Source organism: Colletotrichum navitas (assembly GCF_030913465.1).
Source record: "Colletotrichum navitas strain CBS 125086 chromosome Unknown LY79scaffold_111, whole genome shotgun sequence".
In the NCBI taxonomy this organism is placed as follows: Eukaryota; Fungi; Ascomycota; class Sordariomycetes; order Glomerellales; family Glomerellaceae; genus Colletotrichum; species Colletotrichum navitas.
Genome location: NW_026850657.1, coordinates 67,019 through 91,447, shown reverse-complemented (window position 1 = coordinate 91,447; position 24,429 = coordinate 67,019). Strand labels below are relative to the sequence as shown.

Here is a 24,429-nt window from a genome sequence, read left to right as displayed (position 1 = left end):
ATAGCTAACTAACTCCTTTCTAAATATAATATAATATATATTAGACCCTAATAGGTAGAGAACTTTATATAATAATAACCTTAATTAAAAATATAATTTTAATATTAAATAGACTATTAGAGGGCCTTAGCTAAGGATCCTATAATTTCATAAGGTTAGTTTATACTTATATAAAATATAATTATAAAGTATAGAATATAGGATTATAGTATTTATAATTTTAATAAGACTAGCTTCTTAATAGAAATACTATTATATATAAAAGTTATTATAACTTCTAACTATAAGGGAAGGCCTTGTATAAAGCAGCCTAATAATTATAAATAGGTTTCTATTATTTAAGGTATATATATAGATAGCTAGGTAATACCTTTATATATTATTATAAAAAGTAAATATTACCTCCTCTCTTAGTATACTAATAGCTAATTTCTAGCTATATAGTATATTTACTTAAGTAAAAATAAATAAATAATAAATAATATTAGCCTAGATTAGTTAAATTATTTTGATTAATATATAAAGTCTTATATAAAAAGTACTTATTATCTCTTAATCCTTAATAAGTATAATAACTATAAATTAACTAACTTTAATAAATACTATAAGAAAGAAAGTATTATTATTTTTTATATACCTCCCTATTTATTATAAAAGCTTTAGCCTCTTAATATTAGGTGCTTTAGCCTATTAAAATACTTATATAATAAAAAAATTAAGAAAATAATATAAATATAAATTTTATATACTATAAAGAATAACTTTTTTTTTACTTTTAAAGTAGTATTTTTTACCTTAATAAGTAAAAGTAATATATAAGCTAGTTTTAGATAGACAGGCCTTATACCTTTTAACCCTAAAGTAGTTATTTTTTAACTAGATTTTAAGTTAAAGATACTAATACCCCTTAGCTTACCCCTAAGTAGTAATAGCTCCTAGGACCTAAAGATACTAACTATAGTAATTAAGGGTGTATAAAGCTATAGTTCTTTTAAAAAGAGGATCTAGTAGTATTAAGGTAGCTTACTAATAGTAATATATAAAGTAATTAACTTTTAAGCTAAAGGTATTAGTAAGTTAGCCTATAGGGTTACTATTCTTAAGGCTAAGAATAAAGGACTTTATATAGGGATAAAGGTACTAAGTAAGTACTAGAGGGCTAAAAAGACCTAAGTATACCTTAAAGGGTTACTTAATATAGCTAAAGTAGAGGCACTATAAAAGGAAAAGGAAGGTATTAGTGCTAGAGGTAAGGAAATATCTTAAAATAGGGGTTACATAGAGGGTAGTAAACTATATATATAATAATATAGTAATTATAAGAAGACTAGATATAATATATAAACCTATAAAGTAGTTTAGGATAGTAATAAGGAAGAAGATAATAAGTAGTTTTAATTAATTTTGTATATTATAGCTTAATTAACTTATATAAAAGGTAGAAAGGTTAGAGGAGGTAGGCTACTTACTATAATAGGCTACTTACTATATATATATATATATATATATATATATATATAAGTAATTAAATATTAACTTAGTTTATCTCCTTATATAGGGATTTTAAAATAGCTACTAATTTTAATTTTTTTTATATTCTTATTTTCTATTTTACTCTATATAGGAAATAAATTAGTAAGATACCCTTTTTTACCTCTAGATATAAAAGATATATATTTATTATTCTTTTCTTTTTCTTTACTATTAATAACTTTAGTATTAGTATTTAAAGTGTCTATACTTATTCTATTTTAATAGATTCTAGATATAATCCTTTTTAAGTTATTATTAATAAGTTACTAACAATATATTCTTTAAAACTATTAATAAAGTTAGTATTTATAATATAATATATATTAATACTCTATATAGATTAATATTACATACATTAGTATTATATATATTAACAATATTAATATATTAATATTATATATACTAATATTATTAGTATATATTTATATATAAATACAACATCTCTAGGTAGTACTTGCTTATTAAACTCTAACTATATTATTCTTTACTAAAGTAATAATAAAATTAGGTATAGAGTCTTCTAAGTTACTATTACCTAGACTTTTATAGTTAAGCCTAGGATCTAATATAGTCCCTATTAAATAAGGCTTATACTTACTATAGTAACTACTACTAGATATAGAATAAGAAAAATAGTCTCCTAACTTATTTACTTCTATATCTATAGCTTAAATAAGTATAGAAAAGTAAGGATATATATTATTATTAAACTATTTAAATTAATTAGTAAGTAATATTATTTATAATATTAGCTACTAGTAAAAGTAGTAAATATATATTAATAAAAGCAGTCGTTAATATCTCTATTAGATAATAAATACATTACTTAATTAATATATTTACTTATAATATTATTCTTATTTTAAATATAATATTACTAAGAAATTAAATATATTATTATTAAGAGATTAAATATAATACTAATAGTAAATTAATATAGTAAAATATTAAATACTTACCTTATCTATATCTTCTACTATAAAATTATATAAACTCTTTAAGGGGCCTCTAGCCTTGTATTATATGTGTATAGAGCTTCTACTAATAACGACTTTCACTTTAGCTACTAGCTAGCCGGCCTACTAATTCACTACTAAACAACACCTCCTGCTGTTACATAACTTTAAACAGTTAATAGGCACTCTTAGTTATATAAATTTAATAAGTTAGAGAAATTAAGGGTGTATTATTACACTTTAGGTATTAAGTAACTTTTCCCCTCCTACACCTAACCCTAGATAAACTTGCCCTTAGGTAATCTACTATTAAAGAAACGCTATAATTTAAACCCTTTGTCGCTGTTACTGCTGCCATAGCTGTCCTCTAAGTTAGTCTAAAGTCCCCCTAATTTTATATACTACTGTTATAAGACCTCTATATTACCCTAATCTAGCTAATTTAATTACTACTACTATTAGTAAATATCCTAAGTATTATTATAAATTAAGTTACCTAACCCTTAGTAGCCTATAAATTATTTATTTCATAAATAGCTTTTTTTTCTATAAGAATTATATTAGTAAGGTATCTAGAGACTTTATTATACCCTAAGAGCTTTTTAAGCTCTTATAAGTTATCTTAGAGCTTATTAATCTTATTTAAAATCTTTATTCTTATAGCTTAGCTAGAGTCTCTAGCTAGTAGCTCTAGGTTAAAGATAGCTATAGCTAACTTAAGGGCTAAAGGAAGGCTATAAAATAAGGTGTCTTTAACCCTTATAAGGCTAAGCTATCTAGTATAATAGCTATTTTAAACTAGATCTTTATATATTATATAAAGTATATAATAATCCTATAGCTATGTTAGCTTTTAGAGGTTCTTATTTATTAATTAGGAGGTTATTTTAGAATTAGAAAAGTAAGTTATATTTTATTAGCTTAATATAAATAAGATAAAAAAGGGAAGAAGAGACTAAGCCTAGCTTTTACTTTTTTATATACTAGCTATAGCTAGTAAGGCTACTAGTAAGTAAAGCTATCTCTAGTACTATTATTAGTAGTTATAGTATAACTTAAAGTATAAGGTTTTTAATAACCTTAGTAGTAGTAGAGTTATTATATAGCTTATAGTAAAGCTATTATAACCTTAGTGTTAAGTATAGCTTGCCTATAAACTAGTGTAACCTTATTTAATAGTGCCTAAAGGTTAGTTTTATATATAGCTATAGTTAAAGTAAAGTTAGATTTAGCTACTACTCTATATTAATAAGTATTATATACTATATTAAGATATTAAGATCTAGTATAGGTTAGAGATGCCCTGTATTAGGTTTTATATACTATAATATTATATATATATTAGGTAAACTACACTATACTACTTATAGGGGTTTAGAGTAACTATATCTATTAATAAACTCTTCAAGTTTAATAACTTCTAATATATATTAATAGATTTATAAAGTAAGTAATATACTATAGTAAGTAGTATATGTCCTCCTAAATCTACCCTCTCTATCTTTATAATAACTTTTCTTTATATATAAATATATAATCTAGCTTAATTAAAAGCTATATTATTCTTTCTATCTAGTCTATTAGAAAAGACCTAAACATATCTATATAAAGAGCTACTTCTACCTTTAAGATTCTTAAATTAACACTTTAATATTAATAGACTAGATATATTATATAACCTAGAATATACTTAAAATTAATAAAAATAACTATATTTAAAATAAAAGTAATTTTTAAATAAGTTATTAACTTAGTTAATTAAGGGTTTTTTTATAATAAGATAATACATAAGATATAGCTAACTAACTTTTTTTGAATATAATATAAAATATATTAGGCCTTAATAAGTAACGAACTTTATATAATAATACTCTTAATTAAAAATATAATTTAAATACTAAACTAACTATTAAAAGCCCTTAGTTAAAAGTTTTATAATTAAATAAGGCTAATTTATACTTATATAAAGTATAATTATAAAGTATAAAATATAAAATTATAATATTTTGTATTTTAATAAAACTAGCTTTTTAATAAGAATACTATTATATACTAAGGCTATTATAACCTTTAATTATAAAAAATAGCCTTATATATAGTAGTCTAGTAGTTAAATATATATTTTTATTATTTAAGGTATATAGATAAATAGCTAGGTAATACTTTTACATATTATTATTAAAAGTAAATATTATTTTCTTTTTAATACTAAGATAGGTAATTTCTAGCTATATAATATATATATTTTAATAAATATAAATATAAAATAAATAAAATTAGTATAGATTAGTTAAATTATTCTAATTAATATATAAAGCCTTATATAAAAAGTACTTATTACTTTTTAGTTCTTAATAATTATAATAGTTATAAATTAACTAACTTTAATAAATATTATAAAAAATGATATTATTACTTTTTATATATTTTTCTATTTATTATATAAGCTTTAGCCTCTTAATATTTAATATTTTAGCTTATTAAAGTACTTATATAATAAAAATATATAAAAAAAATAATATTAATATAGATTTTTATATTATAAAAAATAACTTTTATTTTTACTTTTAAAATAGTATTTTTTATTCTTATAAGTAAAAATAATATATAAACTAGTTTTAAATAAGTAAGTCTTATAATTCTTAACTTTTAAGTAGTTATTTTTTAACTAAATTCTAAGCTAAAGACTTTAATACTATTAAACTTAAAAGTAAGTAGCTAAGGTTCTTAAAAGTTAAAAATACTAACTATAGTACTAAAAGGTATATAAAGTACTACCTTTTTTAAAAAAAAGATCTAAGTATATTAAAGTAGCTTACTAATAATAATATATAAAGTAATTAACTTTTAGGCTAAAGGTATTAGTAAGTTAGTTTATAAGCTTATTATTATTAAGGCTAAGAGCTATAAGCTTTATATAAAAATAAAAGTAGTAAGTAAGTACTAAAAAGCTAAAAACACTAGATTATATTTTAAAAAGTTACTTAATACTACTGAAGTAAAAGTATTATAAAAAAAGATATTAATATTAAAAATAAAGTTCTTATAAAAGGTTATATAGAAAGTACTAAACTATATATATAATAATATAGTAATTCTAATAAGGCTAGATATAATATATAAACTTATAAAGTAGTTTAGATTAGTAATAAAAAAGAAGGTAACTAATAGTTTTAATTACTTTTATATAGTATAGCTAAATTTACTTATATAAAAGGTAGAAATATAAAGGAAAGTGTATTACTTACTATAATATACTACTTATTATATAGGTATACTACCTATAGTACTTCGTGTAGTACTAATAGTAATATAGGTCTTACTTTATAAATATATAGTAGGATTATATAATATATCTAATTTATTTTATAAGTATTTATACTGCTTTAATTTAGTAAGGGATAGATATATAACCTAATATAGTTTATTTTTAGTTTATATACTAGAAGTATTTAAGGTAGATTCTAGCTCTATAGCTTTATAAACTATTAGATATACTAGATTCTATCTTGTTTTATTATCTATATAGACATAAGACTTAATTAAGAAGTAATTAAATATATATTAATATATATTTAATATTTACTTATAAAGTAGTATTTTCCCTTTATAATTATTAATTAGAAATCCTTTACCTTTCTTACTAATGCTAATAGCTGTTTTAAATTCTTTATATAAAACAGTATTATTTCTTAATAAAATAACTATACGTTTAAGTTAACCTATATTACCTATATGATTTTATTATTAGTATATTATAAGTTAACTATTAATATACTATATAAATAAGCTATATATATATATATATATATATATATATAGATTTATTAATATTAAGAAATATATAGATTAAAAACTTACTATAGTTACTTTTTAAAAGCTTTTCTTAGTCTTAGGAAGATAATTTATCTAAAGTCCCTATATAGCTATTAACTATTATAAAGCTGCTAAAACTAAATTTATTATTATCTTTAACTAATATACTTATCTATTTTAGCCTTAGCTACTAGATTTAATATTTATACTACTCAGTGTATATTATAAAGAGATATATCTTTATTATTACTATAACTTATTAAGAAGTTATTAAGAAAAGTATTATTATTAGTAGTATTATCTTGTGTTATACTATATATTATAAATATTAGTATTAATTATTATTATATATATTAATAATGTTATTAACTTTACTAGTATATAGTTGTAATATAAATACTTTTATTTACCTTATAATTTTTCTTTAGGAATATTATATTTCCTAATAATATTATTTTTATAAATATCTTTAATATATAAGCTAGTATTAATATTATTTCAACATTTAAATCCTATAGCAAGTAATATTAGTATTTATTCTATAAATAGATATATATAGTTATTAAATAGATATATAGTTATTAAATAGATATATAGTTATTAAATAGATATATAGTTATTAAATAGATATATAGTTATTAAGTAGATATATAGTTATTAAATAAGTATATACTTATAAAGTATATATATTAAATATAAATAATACTTACCTAGTTATATATAAGTTAATCTTGAAAAGCTATTTATATAAGAGGTAATAACTTCTAAATAAGCCTTATTATCTATAGAGGTCTATATATCTAGTTATATAGATATAAAACTATAACTATCAAATACTGCTTTAAGTTATATATAATAGTAGATTTTAAAGAGTTACACTTTAGATTAGTATAACTAATCAAATTAGGATAATTAATAGTAGGTATTGTACTAAAATAAATAATATTATTAGTAAGTATATATTAACTCTTAAGTACTTTTAGTTTTAAATATAACTATAGTATATATACTAGAATAGATATAATTATAACTTTAGTTATTATTAATACACTAACTAATTTAAAAAAGATAATAAACTATTAAGCTCTTTAGAAATAAGTGTATTATAACTAATATTAAACTATAATAAATAGTTTATTATATAGTTATATACTTCTTCTTCTTTTATAGAAGTTTTAGTACTAATAATAGTACTTTCTTAATATTTCTTTTATTACTAGTATTAGATAAAAAGGTATTTATACTACTTTATTATAGGCTTTTATTTTTATTAGACTCTATATAGTTACTAATTATAGTATAATTAGTTAGTATAATTATTATAAATTAAATATAAGTATATAAGGAATTAAAGAATTAATATATATATATATATATTATATATAGAATAAGTAAGTAAAATAGATAAGTAAGTAAAATACTAAATTACTACTACCTTATAAATATAACTAAGACTTAATAATAAGATAATAATATTAATTTAAACTACTTAAAATCCTCTTCTCTAAATACTTCTTTATTAAACTAGTATATTTATTAATTATATTTAGTATTCTTATAAATACTATACAACTATTAACCTATTTCTATCCTTAGCCTATAACTACTACTCTAATATATTTCCTCTTATACCTAGGCTATTACCTCTCTTTATAACTAAATATCTTATACTTTAGATATAATAAGACTTCCTTTTTACCTTAAATAAGTATAGTATTTTTCTCTTTAAGGCTCTTAATTTTTACTTTTAATATTATAAGCTTAAATATAGTTCTTATTAATCCTTTAAGAAATTACTTTATAGCTATATAGCTATATATTAAAGAGCTATTTATATAATTAAAGAAGTAATTCTTAATTAATTTTTTTTAAGAACTTAGCTTTATTATAGTCTTTAGTATTTAAGAAGTCTAAACTACTAGTATTATTAAGAAAGAACCTAAGGGTAAAGAAGTATATAACTTAATATTTAATATACTTAACGTATATATATAGTAAGTAGCACATTATAGTAAGTAGTACACGTCTACCTTATTTCTACTAGCTTTATCCTTATATTAACCTTTCTCTATATACAACAATAGAATCTTCTTCTTAAGAAAGCTAAATCATCCTTATAATTACAGCTATCTAAAAAGACCAAAATCTATCTATATAAAAGGTAGCCTCTATCTACAATATACCTAAAACCACACTTTGTTATTAATGCGCTAGAAAAGTTATATAAGCTAAGACACATTTAAAATTAATAAAGATAACTATATCTAAAGAAGAAGTAATTCTTAAAAAAGTTATTAACCTAATTAATTAAGGATTTCTTCTATAATAAAAAGATATATAAGATATAGCTAATTAACTCTTTAATATATATAACAGGATATATATTAGACCTTAATAGGTAAAGAACTTTATATAACAATAACCCTAATTAAAAATATAATTTTAACGTTAAATTAACTATTAGAGAGCCTTAGCTAAGGATCCTATAATTATATAAGGCTAGTTTACACTTATATAAAATATAATTATAAAGTATAAGATATAGGATTATAATATCTATAATTTTAATAAGACTAGGTTCTTAATAAGAATACTATTATATATAAAGGTTATTATAACTTCTAACTAATATAGAAGGCCTTATATAAAGTAGCCTAGTAATTATAAATAGGTTTCTATTATTTAGAGTATATATATAGATAGCTAAGTAATACCTTTATATATTATTATAAAAGGTAAATATTACCTTTTATTATAGTACCTTAATAGTAAATTTCTAGCTATATAGTGTATTTACTTAAGTAAAAACAGATAGACTATAAATAAGATTAGCCTAGATTAACTAAAGCACTTTAATTAGTGTATAAAGTCTTATATAAAGGGTACTTATTACCTTTTAATCCTAGATAGCTATAATAGCTATAAATTAACTAAATTTAATAACTACTATAAAGAAGAAGGTATTATTACTTTATATATACCTCCTTATTTATTATATAAGCTTTAGCCTCTTAATATTAGCTATTTTAGCCCTTTAAAGCACTTATACAGTAAAAAAATTAAGAAAATAATATAGATATAAATTATATATATTACTAAGGATAACTTCTTTCTTGCTTTTAAAGTAGTATTCTTTACTTTAATAGGTAAAATAAATATATAAGTAGGTTTTTAACAAGCTAGTCTTATACCTTTTAATCCTAAAGTTATTATTTTTTGCCTAGATTTTAAGCTAAAGACACTAACACTAGTTAACTTATATCTAACTAGCTTAAGCTTATAGGACCTAAAGACACTAATAATAGTAATTAAAGGTGTATAAAGCTTTACCTTATCAAAAAAAAGGATTAGGGACTATTAAGGAAGTTTACTAACACTAATATATAAGGTAATTAACTTATAGTTAAAAGGTATTAGTAAGTTAGTATATTAACTTACTATTATTAAGGTAAAGAACTATTAACTTTATATAAAGATAAAGGTACTTAGTAAGCGCTAAAGGGCTAAAAAGACCTAACTATATCTTAGAGGATTACTTAATATAGCTAAAGTAAAGGCACTATAAGGAAAAAAGGACATTATTAAAGCTAAAGGTAAAGGTATATCCTAAAAGGGGGGTTATACAGAGAGTAGTAAACTACTTGCACAACAATATAGTAATTACAGGAAGACTAGATATAATATATAAACCTATAAGGTAGTTTAGGATACTAATAAAGAATAAAGTAATATATATTTTTAATTAATTTTATATAATCTAGTTAAATTAAGTTATTAAAAAGATAGAAAAGTAGGTAAATATACGCTACTTACTATAATACACTACTTACTATATATATACGTTATATAGTAAGTTATAGATTATAGTAAGTTATATATATCCTTTGCTTTTCTACCTCTTTAACCTTTACACTTACTTTTGTCTATATACAACTATAAACTCTTCTTCTAAAGAAAGCTAAATTATCTTTGCCCTCTAAGCTATCTAAAAAGACCTAAAAATATCTATATAAAAAGCAGCTGTTACCTTTAAGGTCCCTAAATTAACTCTCTATAACTAACGTATAGAATATATTATATAAGATAAGATATATCTAAAATTAAAGAAGATAATAGAAGTAGAAGAGAAGGTAATTCTTAATAAGGTTATTAACCTAATTAATTAAGGGTTTCTTCTATAATAAGAAGATATATAAGAAATAGCTAATCTTCTCCTAGATTTATATAATATAATATATATTAGACCTTAATAAGTAGAGAACTTTATATAATAATAACCTTAATTAAAAATATAATTTTAATGTTAAATTAACTATTAGAAGGCCTTAGCTAAAGATCTTATAATTATATAAGGCTAGTTTATACTTATATAAAATATAATTATAAAGTATAAGATATAGGATTATAATATCTATAATTTTAATAAGACTAGGTTCTTAATAGGAATACTATTATTAGAGAATTACAAAAAAATACAAAATACAATACAAATACAAAATACAAATACAAGAATACAAATACAAATATAAATACAAATACGTATTTGTATTTTATTTTAGTTTTTCTAAAATACATGTATTTGTATTTAAAATATAAATACATGTATTTGTATTTGTATTTTTGTATTTAAAATACATATCGTTATTTATTTTCTTCTTCCTTAAATAAATTATATAAAAATAACTTTAATAGCCTATATAAACTATATATACTAATAATACTGTATTTTATAAGATATAAGTTATATATATTTAGATATATATTATAGTATTTCTATTCTTTATAAAATTATAAGATATAAGATCTAAACCTCTAAGTATAACTATAGTATAAGGGTATAATTATATTATAGTAATAGTTATAGTTTTATAAAATCTAGAACTATAACTATTAGTATAATATAAAGGTATAGTTATAGTTTTAGATTTAGTTTTATAAAATTTTAAGGTATAAATATAGCTTAAAGGTATATTTTTAGTTATACTTATAGTTTTATAAAATTAAAAGATATAACTATAGCTTAAGGGTATAGTTATAAGTATATCTATTATTATAGTTTTATAAATTCTTAAACTATAACTATAAGTACAATATAAGAGTATAGTTATAGTTATAGTTATAGTTTTATAAATTTAAGAGGTATAAATATACCTTAAAGGTATAGTTATAATTATAGTTATAGGTATAGTTTTATAAAGTCTTAAACTATAACCATAAGTATAATATAAGAGTATAGTTATAGTTATAGTTATAGTTTTATAAAATCTTAAACTATAACTATAAGTATAATATAAGAGTATAGTTATAGTTATAGTTATAGTTTTATAAAATTAAAAGGTATAACTATAGCTTAAAGATATAGGTATAGTTATAGTTATAGTTAAAGTTTTATATAACTAAAAGGTATAACTAAAGTATAAAGGTATAGTTATATTTATAGTTTTATATAATTAAAAGGTATAACTATAGTATAAGGGTATAGTTATAGTTATATACTAAATATATAGTTATAGTAAGTTATATACTAAGTAAAAAAGTATATATAGTAGTATTTTACTTCTTTATTTTTCTTATTGTAAATAGTAACTTACTTTCTTATATACTATAAAGAATACTATTATATTAATAATAGTAAAGATTATAAGAATACTTTTAACTATTTATTTAACTATTAACTATCTTAACTACTTTATTTTACTCTTTATTAAAGAAATATATATATATATATATATATATAATAAAAAAATGGCTTCTGAATCCGGCGATTCCTTCTACGCTAGTGAATCCTCTAGCACCTCTCAAGCAGAGGATTCTATTATTAATTCCTCTCAGATATCAATTAATAGTACTAAAAACCAGTTTTTATACGCCCATAAAATAGAAAATCAAAAAAATTATATCTTTAAAGGCACTAAGCAGTATCCTATTACTAACGGTTTATTTACTTATAAACTATTACCTATTAATTTAAGTAAAGATAGGGAAATAGAATTAACCTGTAATATTAAAGGTTGTAATAAGAAATTTACTACTAAAGCAGCTTGATTTTAGACGTCTAATGCAGTAACTCACTATAAAAAAACCCACCCTATAATAGCAACATTAGAAAAAGAAGAACTAGATATAGATAAAATTAAGTGTAAGTTACTTTATACTTCTATATTATTACCTTCTTTATATATAGTAATATAACTATATATATATATATATATATATATTAATAATATATATATTATAGATTTATATATTATAGATTTATATATTATAGATTTATATATTATAGATCTATATATTATAGATATATATATTATAGATATATATATTATTAATATATATATAATAGTTATATATTATTATAACTACTACTCTTATTATAATAATAATTATAATTAATAATATTATTATTATTTACTTACTAACCTTTTAATAGTTCAGGACTATATAAAGAATAATAATAGAAGTAATATTACACAAAGCACTATTAATGACTTTATGTCTAATACACCAAATAAACGAAGATATAGAGAAAGTGGTACTATTAATAATTATAATAATATAGAAGAAACAGAATTCTATGATTATATTATTAATTATCTACTACAATTTAATATACCTTATAGTAATATTACTTCTAATGAGTTTAATTCTTTATTATCTTATTTAAATAAGTAAGTTAGCTTTTAATTATAACTATATATATATTTATATATATATATATTTATATATATATATATTTATATTTTACTATATATATTTTACTAATATTATCTTTATATAGCTCTAGTCCTACTGTTAATTATAGAGGCTTAACTGAAAACTTAGGTATTAAGTTTACTAGCTTAGAAGCAACTATTATATATAACCTACAGCAACACTTTTTAAACTATGGTTATATATCTATTCAGCTAGATATATGGACCTCTATAGATAATAAGGCCTATTTAGGGGTTATAGGCTCTTATATAGATAACTCTGCTAAGTTAAACTATATACAATTAGGTATATTAACTATTTCTTTCATCTAAAACTAGTTATTAATAATTTTACTATTATTAACTTATTATAAATATATATATACTAACTATTATAACTTATTTAGGCTTTGAATACTTAAATAGTGCACATACTGGCTTATATATACAAGAAGTCTTTGAAGAAAGTATTATTAATAAATATAGTATACGTAAAGAGAAAGTGTTTTATTTTTTTACCTTAAGTATATATATATATATATATATATATATATAGTTAACTAACTATTTAATTTCTTAGTATAACAAGAGATAACGGCACTAATAATAATACTTTTTTAAATAGCTTTTTACTAAGTTATAATACTAATAATAGTATATCTTTATATGATATAAGATGTATAGCACATATATTAAATCTAGTAGCTAAAGCTATTATAGATAAATATATTAGCAGTATAGTGTTAGATAAAGATATATCTGAATTTAAAGCAGAATATATCTTAAATAACTATACAGGCGCTTTAGATAAATTATCTTATAAAGATCAAGAAAAAGTATTAAAAAATAACTATAGTAAGTACTTTTAATTATTATTATAATAATTAATATACCTATATATATATATATACTTAGACTAATATTATAATAGGTAATATTGGAAAGCTGAAAAGATTAGTAATACTACTAAGAAATAATACTATATTATATGAAGAATTCTAAACTGCTATTAACCACGCAAAAAAGGGTAAAGAATTCCCTGTTAATAGTTATAAAACAAAAATACCCCTCTGTAAGTAACTATTTGCTACTATATATAATATATATATATTAATATTAATATCTATATATATATACCTACTTATATAAATATATTTATATTAATATCTATATATATATATACCTACTTATATATATATATTTATATTAATATCTATATATATATACCTACTTATATTAATATTATTACATATATATATATATATATATACATATATATATATAATACTATATAACCTAATAGTTACTAATCTTTCTCTAGGTAATGAGACTAGATGGAATTTAGTATATCTAATGCTTAATATAGCTATAGAGCTAAAACCAGCCTTAGATATACTATATAAGTTAACTAAAAATAAGATATTTAGGATTATTTATCCTAATATTAATGACTGGATACAACTTACTTATTTAAGAGATATACTTTAAGTTTTTTATAGCCTTACTATATATCTACAAAGCCGGAGTTATATAACTATTAGTACTATTCTTAGTATAATAGGGAATATTTATTATTAACTATTAGATATTAAAGCCCTATATACTTCTAAAGAAAACCAAGTAGATGAAGTAAGTAATTATTATTTAAGAAAGTATATATATATATATATATATATATATTATAGTATTTACTATTTAAATATATAAGCCTATATATTAAAGCTAGTATATATACTAATCTTATATTTATTATATCAATAATATTTTATTATTTATTAAATTAATACTATTATTATATTTCTTTTATTTATACTATTTAAATAGTATATTAATAACTATAGGAATTCTACTAACTATTTCTTTCTAGTTTAATGAAACTGAATATCCTTATTCTTCTATATTTATTAAAGCTATAAATATAGGGTTACAGAAGCTTGAAGACTATTTTCCATACCCTATTACGCCTAATACTTATTATAGTAAATATAAGCCTTATTTAATAGGGTTTATTCTAGACCCTAGACTTAATTACAAAAGTCTTAGAAAAAATAGTCTAGTATCCTTTATACCTAGTAGTATTATAACCTTAGCAAAAAACGACTTAGCAAGGGAGTTTAATAGGTAAGTTAAATATAAAGTTAATATATATATATATTATAAAACCTTTATTAATAGTAATATTATTATATAGTAAATAACTAACTAATTAATAGCTTAAAAAACTATATTATTAATGATTTATTAATAAAAAATCAAAAAGGTCTATACTTAGAATCTATTAAAGATAGAATAAGTATAGAAACCTTAACTAATAGTAATAATATTACTACTAAGAATAAAGGAAAAAATAAAGAAACTTTACCTATTAACACTACTATAGAAACTTCTAATAATACTATTAAAAGTAAAATTAAGCTACCTAATAATAAGGTTAAAGAGGAATATATTAGTAATTTATTTCCTATTCAAAGTAAACAAGAAAATAAGAATATACAAAAGGATGAATTAAATAACTACTTTAGAGTTAATATTCAAGGAGATAAAGTAAGTTAATTTATTATTATTAGACCCTTTATTATTTATTAGTAGTAAATAATATTACTAGAAAGAATATTAACTACTAGTAATAATATAAACTATAACTCTATAAGTAATATTATTAATTACTAGTATTAATATTAAGTTATTAACTACTAGTATTAATATTAAGTTACTAACTACTAGTATTAATATTAAGTTATTAACTACTAATATTTATATTAACTAATAATTTACTACTAAAATAAAATTAAATACTAATATACTATAACTAGGTTAACCCTATTAACTGGTGGCAAGATAACGAAGTTAAATTCCCTATACTAAGTATTATAGCTAGAAAATACCTTGCTATACCTTCAACTTTAGCTGCGGTAGAAGCTAGTTTTAACCAATCTAGTAATATAATAACAAAAAGAAGAACTAGACTTACCCATAAAAACAGAAGGCAACTAGTACTATTAAAGAACTAGAATTCTATTATTAATAATAATAGTAACTTAGAATTAATTAATCCTAAGTTATATAGTGATTTATTTGATTATTCTGAAGTTTCAGATGATGAATTAGATTTTACTATAGAAGAGGAGGATAATAATAGTATATATATTGAAAACGATATAGAAGAGGAATTAGAAGAAGAAATAGAAGAAGAAGAGAATAATACTTTAGTTATAGATTATTCTAGTAATAGCTCTAATATTCTTTAGTATATATATATATATATATATATACTAATACTATTAGATATACTAGATATAGATAATAAGAATAGTTAGATTTAAGATTATAGTTATTTTATACTTAAAGATTATTTATTATATTTAATACTTAGTATTACACTATAAACTACTATATATTACTTACTTATAATTTTACTATTTATTATTAATAGGAGTATATAGTCTAGGTAATTATATTATATTCTACTTTATATTATAAAATAAGTAGCTAAATATATATTATATATATTAATAATATAATTCTTAGTTTATTAACTTAAAGGTTTATAACTAACTAAAAGTTTAAAAATACAGTAGAAATATAATAAAAGAAATATAATAGGTTTAATTATATTTTAATATATAACTATTAATAACTATAAATAAAGTGTAATAAAATACAAAAATATAAATACAAATACATGTATTTGTATTTGTATTATATTTCCTTTTAGTAAAATACAAATATAAATACATGTAATGTATTTTTCCTCTAAAATACAAAAATACAAATACATGTATTTGTATTTTTGTATTTTGTATTTTTGTAATTCTCTGACTATTATATATAAAGGTTATTATAACCTCTAACTATAAGGGAAGGCCTTATATAAAGTAGCCTAGTAATTAAGAATAGGTTTCTATTATTTAGGGTATATATATAGATAACTAGGTAATACCTTTATATATTATTATAAAAAGTAAATATTACCTTTTTTACTAGTATACTAATAGCTAATTTTTAGCTAACTAGTATATTTACTTAAGTAAAAATAAATAAATAATAAATAAGATTAGCCTAGATTAGTTAAATTATTTTAACTAGTATATAAAGTTTTATATAAAAGGTACTTATTAACTCTTAATCCTTAATAGCTATAATAGCTATAAATTAACTAAATTTAATAATTTTTATAAGGAATAGAATATTATTACTTTATATATACCTTCTTATTTATTATATAAGCTTTAGCCTCTTAATATAGGTTATTTTAACTTATTAAAACACTTATATAGTAAAAAAATTAAGAAGATAATATAGATATAAATTTTATATATTATAAAAGTTAACTTTTTTTCTACCTTTAAAGTAGTATTTTTTACTTTAATAAAAAAAAATATATAAGCTAGCTTTAGGTAAGTTAGCCTTATACCTTTTAACCCTAAAGTAGTTATTTTTTACCTAGATTTTAAGCTAAATACACTAACACTTACTAGCTTATATTTAAGTAGCTTAGGCTTATAAGACCTAAAGACACTAACTATAGTACTAGAGGGTATATAAAGTACTAGTTTACTTAAAAAAAGGATCTAAGGTTATTAAGGTAGCTCTTTAATACTAATATATAAAGTTATTAACCTCTAAGCTAAAGGTATTAGTAAGTTAGCCTATAGGCTTACTATTATAAAGGCTAAGAACTACTAGCTTTATATAGAGATAAAGGTACTAAGTAAGCGTTAAAGGGCTAAAAAGGCCTAACTATATCTTAGAGAGTTACTTAATATAGCTAAAGTAGAGGCACTATAAAGAGAAAAGGAAGGTATTAAAGCTAGAGGTAAGAAAATATCCTAAAAGGAGGCTTATATAGAGGGTAATAAACTATATATATAATAATATAGTAATTATAAAAAGACTAAATATAATATATAAACCTATAAAGTAGTTTAAGATAGTAATAAAGAAGATAGTAATAAGTAGTTTTAATTAATTTTATATATTATAGCTTAATTAACTTATAGAAAAGGTAAAAAGGTAAAAAGAGGTATATAACTTACTATAATCTATAACTTACTATATAAGTACATTAGGTTTAATAGTATACTTTTTATACTTAGAGGTATAAGTCTTACTTTTTAAAAACTCTTTTAAATATTTTTATAAGAGCTTTTTTAAAAGTATTATAAAATACTATAAAGAAATTATTCTTTATAGTATAAGTATTACCTTATTATATTTTATTTTTAATTTTTTAACTATATACCTATTTCTAAAGTATAAAACACTTTATATTTAAAAGCTAAAGTAAATAAAAAAAATAAGGTAGTATATAAAGACTAATAATATTACTCTTTTTATAAAATAGCTTAAAGTCTATTAAGTAGTAACTTTTATATTTATTAAGAAAAAAAAGTAGTATTTTCTTTTTATATATAACTTTAAATACTAATTAAAATACTTAAGTTAATTTAGGCTTTTTTTATTTATTAGTTATTTATTTTAAAAAGTTATAATAACTTAGTAAGGTAAGAGACTAGATTTAATATACTAAATAAAGAAGAGATTTTTACTTAAAATAATAATATATAGTAAGATAGTAAAACTAAATAAACTAATAGCGTAAATAATTATAGTTTACTCTTAATTACTAAGCTATATTATTTTTATATTTAAATATCCTTTAGTACTTATAATAACTATTTTAGATATAATCTAGCTTCTTATAAAGCTAGTCTTATTAAAGTAATAAATACCTAACTTTATAATACTATATTTTATAATTATACTTATTATAAGAAAGAACTATATACTTATATAATTAAGATCTTCTTATAAGGCTCTTTTATAGTTATACTTATAAAAAAGTATATTTAAGGCTCTAGTGTTTATTTAATTAAGTTTACAACCTAGTACTTATAAACTAGTAGTATATTATAGTTAGTATATAGTTAGTTAGCTATATTTTAATACTACTAAGCTAAGAAAAAAGTATTAAGGAGTTAAGGTTAAGAATATACTTAACTAGCTTCTTTTTTTTAAGCTTTATTAAATTTAATAACTTAGGTATAGTATTATATTATAATATAGTTCTTTTTAATTATTAAGATAATATTATATAACTAACTCTATAGGTCTAAGTTGTCTCTTAAATACTCCTTATAGTGCCTTTTTAGAAAGCTTAAATAGTAAGATTTAATTAAGCTTTATTATTTTAGACAAATATTATTATAGTATTTAGAAGATATATTATAATAATATAGGTAGTAGGTTAGTGCTTTAGTGTTTTCCTTACTTATATATTTTACTTACTTACTATATGTCTTATATTAAATTAAATATTTACTTATACTTAATTTTATTTGTATTTAATTCTTTTTTTAATATTACTATAAAAGGGTGGTCTTTTTTATAGTGTACTATAAGATTAGAGACCTAAAATCTAGCTAGTTTAGCTATATCTTTCTTATTATATATAGCGCTTTATATTATAAGTTAACTTTATTTCCCTATCTCTACTTAAATTAAACTAATATATAATAATTTAAGATAAAATAATGTATTAGTAATAGGATACTGTTAAGTATATTTAAAAGTATAATCTTTTTTATTTTTTAGCTTATTACTATATAAAAACTGGTTTTTAGTACTATTAATAGAAGTTTAAAAAGAATTATTAATTAAATCCTCTTATTAAGAGGATAAAGACTCACTAGTATAGAAGTAATCTCTTAATTTAGAAGCTATTTCTATTTATTATTAACTATTTTTAATAACTATTAATAGTTAATAGGTTTAATAATTTTAAAGAATTTAAAAAATAAGGTAGTTAAGTTAATAGATTAAATAATAAGTAATATATATAATATACTTATATAGTATATTATAGATTATAGTAAGTTATATACTTCTTCTTACTCTTCTACCTTTTATATAAGTAAATTTAGCTATAGTATATAAAATTAATTAAAACTACTAATTACCCTCTTCCTTATTACTATCTTAAGCTACTTTATAGGTTTATATATTATATCTAGCCTTTATATAATTACTATATTATTATATATATAGTTTAGTACCTTCTATACAACCCTCTTTTTAAGAGTTATTCTCTCTCTTAGTACTAACACCTTTCTTTTTTTTTATAGTACCTTTACTTTAGTAGTATTAAGTAACCTTCTAAAATATAGTCTAGTCTTTTTTACCCTCTAGTACTTACTTAGTACCTTTATACTTATATAAAGCTTATAGTTCTTAGCCTTAATAATAATAAGCCTATAGGCTAACTTATTAATACCTTTAGCCTAGAAGTTAATTACTTTATATATTACTATTAGTAAGTTACCTTAATATACTTAGATCTTTTTTTTAAGAAAAGTAGTATTTTATATACCCTTTAATACTATAGTTAGTATCTTTAAGTCCTAGGAACCTTAGCTACTTAGCCTTAAGTTTAATAGTGTTAAAGTCTTTAGCTTAAAATCTAGTTAAAAAAGAACTACTTTAAGGTTAAAAGGTATAAGGCTTACTTATTTAAAACTAGCTTATATATTATTCTTATTTAAAAAAGTAAAAAATACTACTTTAAAAATAAAAAAGAAGTTATCCTTTATAATATATAAAATTTATATTTATATTATCTTTTTAATTTCTTTACTATATAAGTATTTTAATAAGCTAAAATACTTAATATTAAGAGGCTAAAGCTTATATAATAAAGAAAAAAGTATATAAAAAGTAATAATACTCTCTTTTTTATAGTATTTATTATAATTAGTTAATTTATAACTATTATAATTATTAAGAACTAAAAAGTAATAAGTACTCTTTATATAAGACTTTATATATTAATAAAAATAATTTAACTAATCTAGGCTAATATTATTTATTATTTATTTACTTTTACTTAAATAGATATACTATATAGCTAGGAATTAGCTATTTTAGTACTAAAAGAAAAGATAATATTTACTTTTTATAATAATATATAAAGGTATTACCTAACTATCTATATATATACCCTAAATAATAAAAACCTATTCTTAATTACTAGGCTTCTTTATATAAGGCCTTTCCTTATAGTTAGAGGTTATAATAACCTTAGTATATAATAATACTCTTATTAAGAAGCTAGTCTTATTAAAATTATAAATATTATAATTCTATATCTTATACTTTATAATTATATATTATATAAGTATAAACTAGCCTTATATAATTATAAGATCTTTAGCTAAGGCCCTCTAATAGTTAATTTAATATTAAAACTATATTTTTAATTTAAGGATATATTATATAAAGTTTTTTACTTATTAAGGTCTAGTATATATCCTATTATATATATTTAAGAGTTAGTTAGCTATTTTTTATATATCTTTTTATTATAAAGAGAACCCTTAATTAATTAAGTTAATAACTTATTTAAGAATTACCTTCTCTTTTATTATAGTTATCTTTATTAAATTTATTTATCTTTTACCTTGTATAATATGTCTAGTGTGTTAGTTATAAAGGGTTAATTTAGTAACTTTAAAGGTAAAGGTAGCCCTTTATATAGACATTTTTAGGTCTTTTTTAATAGCTTTAAGGGCTAGGATAATATAGCTTTCTTTAGAAAAAGATTATATATTTATATATACAAAAAGTTAGTGTAAAGGTCAAAGAGGTAAAAAATAGAAGGACATACATAACTTACTATAATCTATAACTTACTATATAAGTACGTTATATATATTTATATATCTATATTTACTAATAGGCCTCTAGCCTTGTATTATATATATAGAGCTTTTACTAATAATAACTTTTACTTTAGCTACTAGCTAGCTAGCTTACTAATTTACTACTAAATAATACCTTTTACTATTATATAACTTAAAATAGTTAACAAGTACTCTTAGTTATATAAATTTAAATAGTTCTTTAGTAAGTTAGAATCTAAAATTAAGGGTGTATTATTATACTTTAGGTATTAAGTAACTTTTCTCTTTCTATACTTAACTAGCCTAGAGAAACTTACCTTTAGGTAGTCTACTAAACACTATAATTTAAACCCTTTACTACTATTACTACTACTACTACTGTCCTCTAAGTTAGTCTAAAGTCCTTTAAATTTATATACTACTAACCTTTATATTACCTTAATCTAGCTAATCTAATATTATACTACTACTATTAGTAAATATCTTAAGTATTAATATAGTATTATAAATTAAGTTCCTTAACCTTTAGTTTCTTATAGACTTTTTATTTTTAAATAGCCTCTTTTACTATAAGAATTATATTAGTAAAGTATTTACAGACTTTATTATACTTAAAGAGCTTTTTAAGCTTTTATAAGTTATCTTAAAGCTTATTAATCTTATTTAAGATCTTTATTTTTATAGCTTAGCTAAAGTCTCTAGCTAGTAGCTTTAGGCTAAAGATAGCTATAGCTAACTTAAGAGCTAAAGGAAGGCTATAGAATAAGGTGTCTTTATTAACCTTTATAAGGCTAAGCTATTTAATAAGACAGCTAGTTTTACTAGGATCTTTATATATTATATATAGTATATAGTAGTTATATAGCTAAGGTAGACCTTAGAGGTTTATAATTATTAATTATAAGGTTATTTTAAAGTTAAGAGTTATATTTATATAGGCTTATAAAGAATATAGATAAGATAAAAAAAGAGAAGAAGAGACTAAGCCTAGCTTCTATCTTTTTATATACTAGTAAGTAAAGCTATCTTTAATACTATTATTAGTATTTAGTATAACTTAAGGTATAGGGTTATTTATAACCTTAGTAGTAGTAAAGTTATTATATAGCTTATAATAAAGCTATTATAACCTTAGTAATAGGTTTAATATTACTATTATTGCTATTTAGAATAGCTTACTTATAAACTAGTATAACCTTACTTAATAGTGTTACTACTAACGTATATACTATATTAAGATATTAAGATCTAGTATAGGTTAAAGATGCCCTATATTAGGTGTTATATACTATAATATTATATATATATTAACTAAACTGCACTATACTATCTATAGGGGTTTATAGTAACTATATTTATTAATATACTTATAAATATTAAGTATATAAATATATAATATATAAGGTGTATATAAGTATAATTAGGTTATATAGTAAGTATACCTATTTAAAATAGTTATTTATATTTACTGATAGCTTAAAGACTTATAAGTAGATAATAATAGTAATAAAGATTTAAGTATTCTAGAGATATTACCTTCTTTTATACTTATTATCTCTTACACAATATCTATTAGTACTACTAATTATAATTATATATAATTATTATAAATCTATAACTATAACTATAATTATAACTTTAAACTTATATATCTATATTCTTAGCTTTATATATATAATAATAATATTAATCATTTTTTTTTGTACTTATATTCTAGTTTTATATAAAGTACTTTATAACTTTTATATTCTAGAAGTATAAAAGTATATATTTTAAAAGATATAAGTATTAAAATAAGAGATAGTATTAATATAACTATATTAGTATATATAAGTATATATAATTATATACTATAAAGTATTTATTTACTCTTTAGATACGAAAATATTAATATTATTATACTTAAGTATTAAAATTAGAAATAGTATTTAAGTAAGTATATAATTATATATAATACTAATTTTACTTTTAAATATAGTAGTCTCTATTATACTTTAACTAGCACTTATATATAGTAAGAGACTTCTTAAACTTATAAGAAGTTAAGTTACTATTAAATCTCTAGTAGTATCTAGGCTTTATAGCTTTTTAAAATAGCTATTTAGTCTTTAGTAAGTACTTTCCTTATAATAATATTATTAATACTTCCCTAGCTAGGTAGTTTCTTTAGTATAAGGACTTTAAGGTTTACTTAAGGTAGTAAAGGTAGGTTATAGGCCCTAGTTCTAACTATATTAGTTTTATTACTATTATATGTTTAATAAGATTTACTTTTAGTAGCCTTTTTAAGCTATAGAATTAAGAAATAGTTAAGTTGTAAATAGTTATACTTTTAAAAATAGTATACTTTATGCCTACCTACCTTAGTATTAATTAAGCTAAAAGTTCTTATAGCTTCTAAGAATAATCTTAGCTTTAAAGCTATTATATTTTATTTAAATTAATATATATATATAAATCTATTTCTATCATAAAGTAGTTAAATTATTTTACTTTATTATAATAAAGTAAAGAAAACAAACTGAAATATAAGTAAACTTTAGAAAATTAGATTTTATAAATACTTAGCTATAGCTAGAGAAAAAGAAAGTAAAAAAAAAAAAAAAAGAAGAAGCTCTTTTTCTTTATAACTATTCTTTTTTAAATAAAAGATCTCTATAGTTATAAAAAAATCTTTTTATTATTATATATAAAGTTAAAAGGTAAAAAAAGATAAAGTTAAGTAAATTAAAAAGATAAAAAAAGAGCTTCTCT

At 19.6% G+C, this 24,429-nt stretch overlaps 1 protein-coding gene across 1 annotated transcript; it reads left to right on the top strand.

The window, feature by feature from the left end:
- Positions 1-12,050: 12,050 nt before the first annotated feature.
- On the top strand, positions 12,051-14,850 carry LY79DRAFT_584234 (uncharacterized protein; the record flags this gene model as incomplete). Its single annotated transcript, XM_060560386.1, has 11 exons — positions 12,051-12,150; position 12,444; positions 12,926-12,973; positions 13,084-13,127; positions 13,405-13,464; positions 13,805-13,852; positions 13,929-13,954; positions 14,024-14,069; positions 14,301-14,318; positions 14,592-14,626; positions 14,839-14,850. The coding sequence occupies 11 exons, from the start codon at positions 12,051-12,053 to the stop codon at positions 14,848-14,850; spliced, it is 438 nt and encodes a 145-aa protein (XP_060408314.1).
- Positions 14,851-24,429: the final 9,579 nt, after the last annotated feature.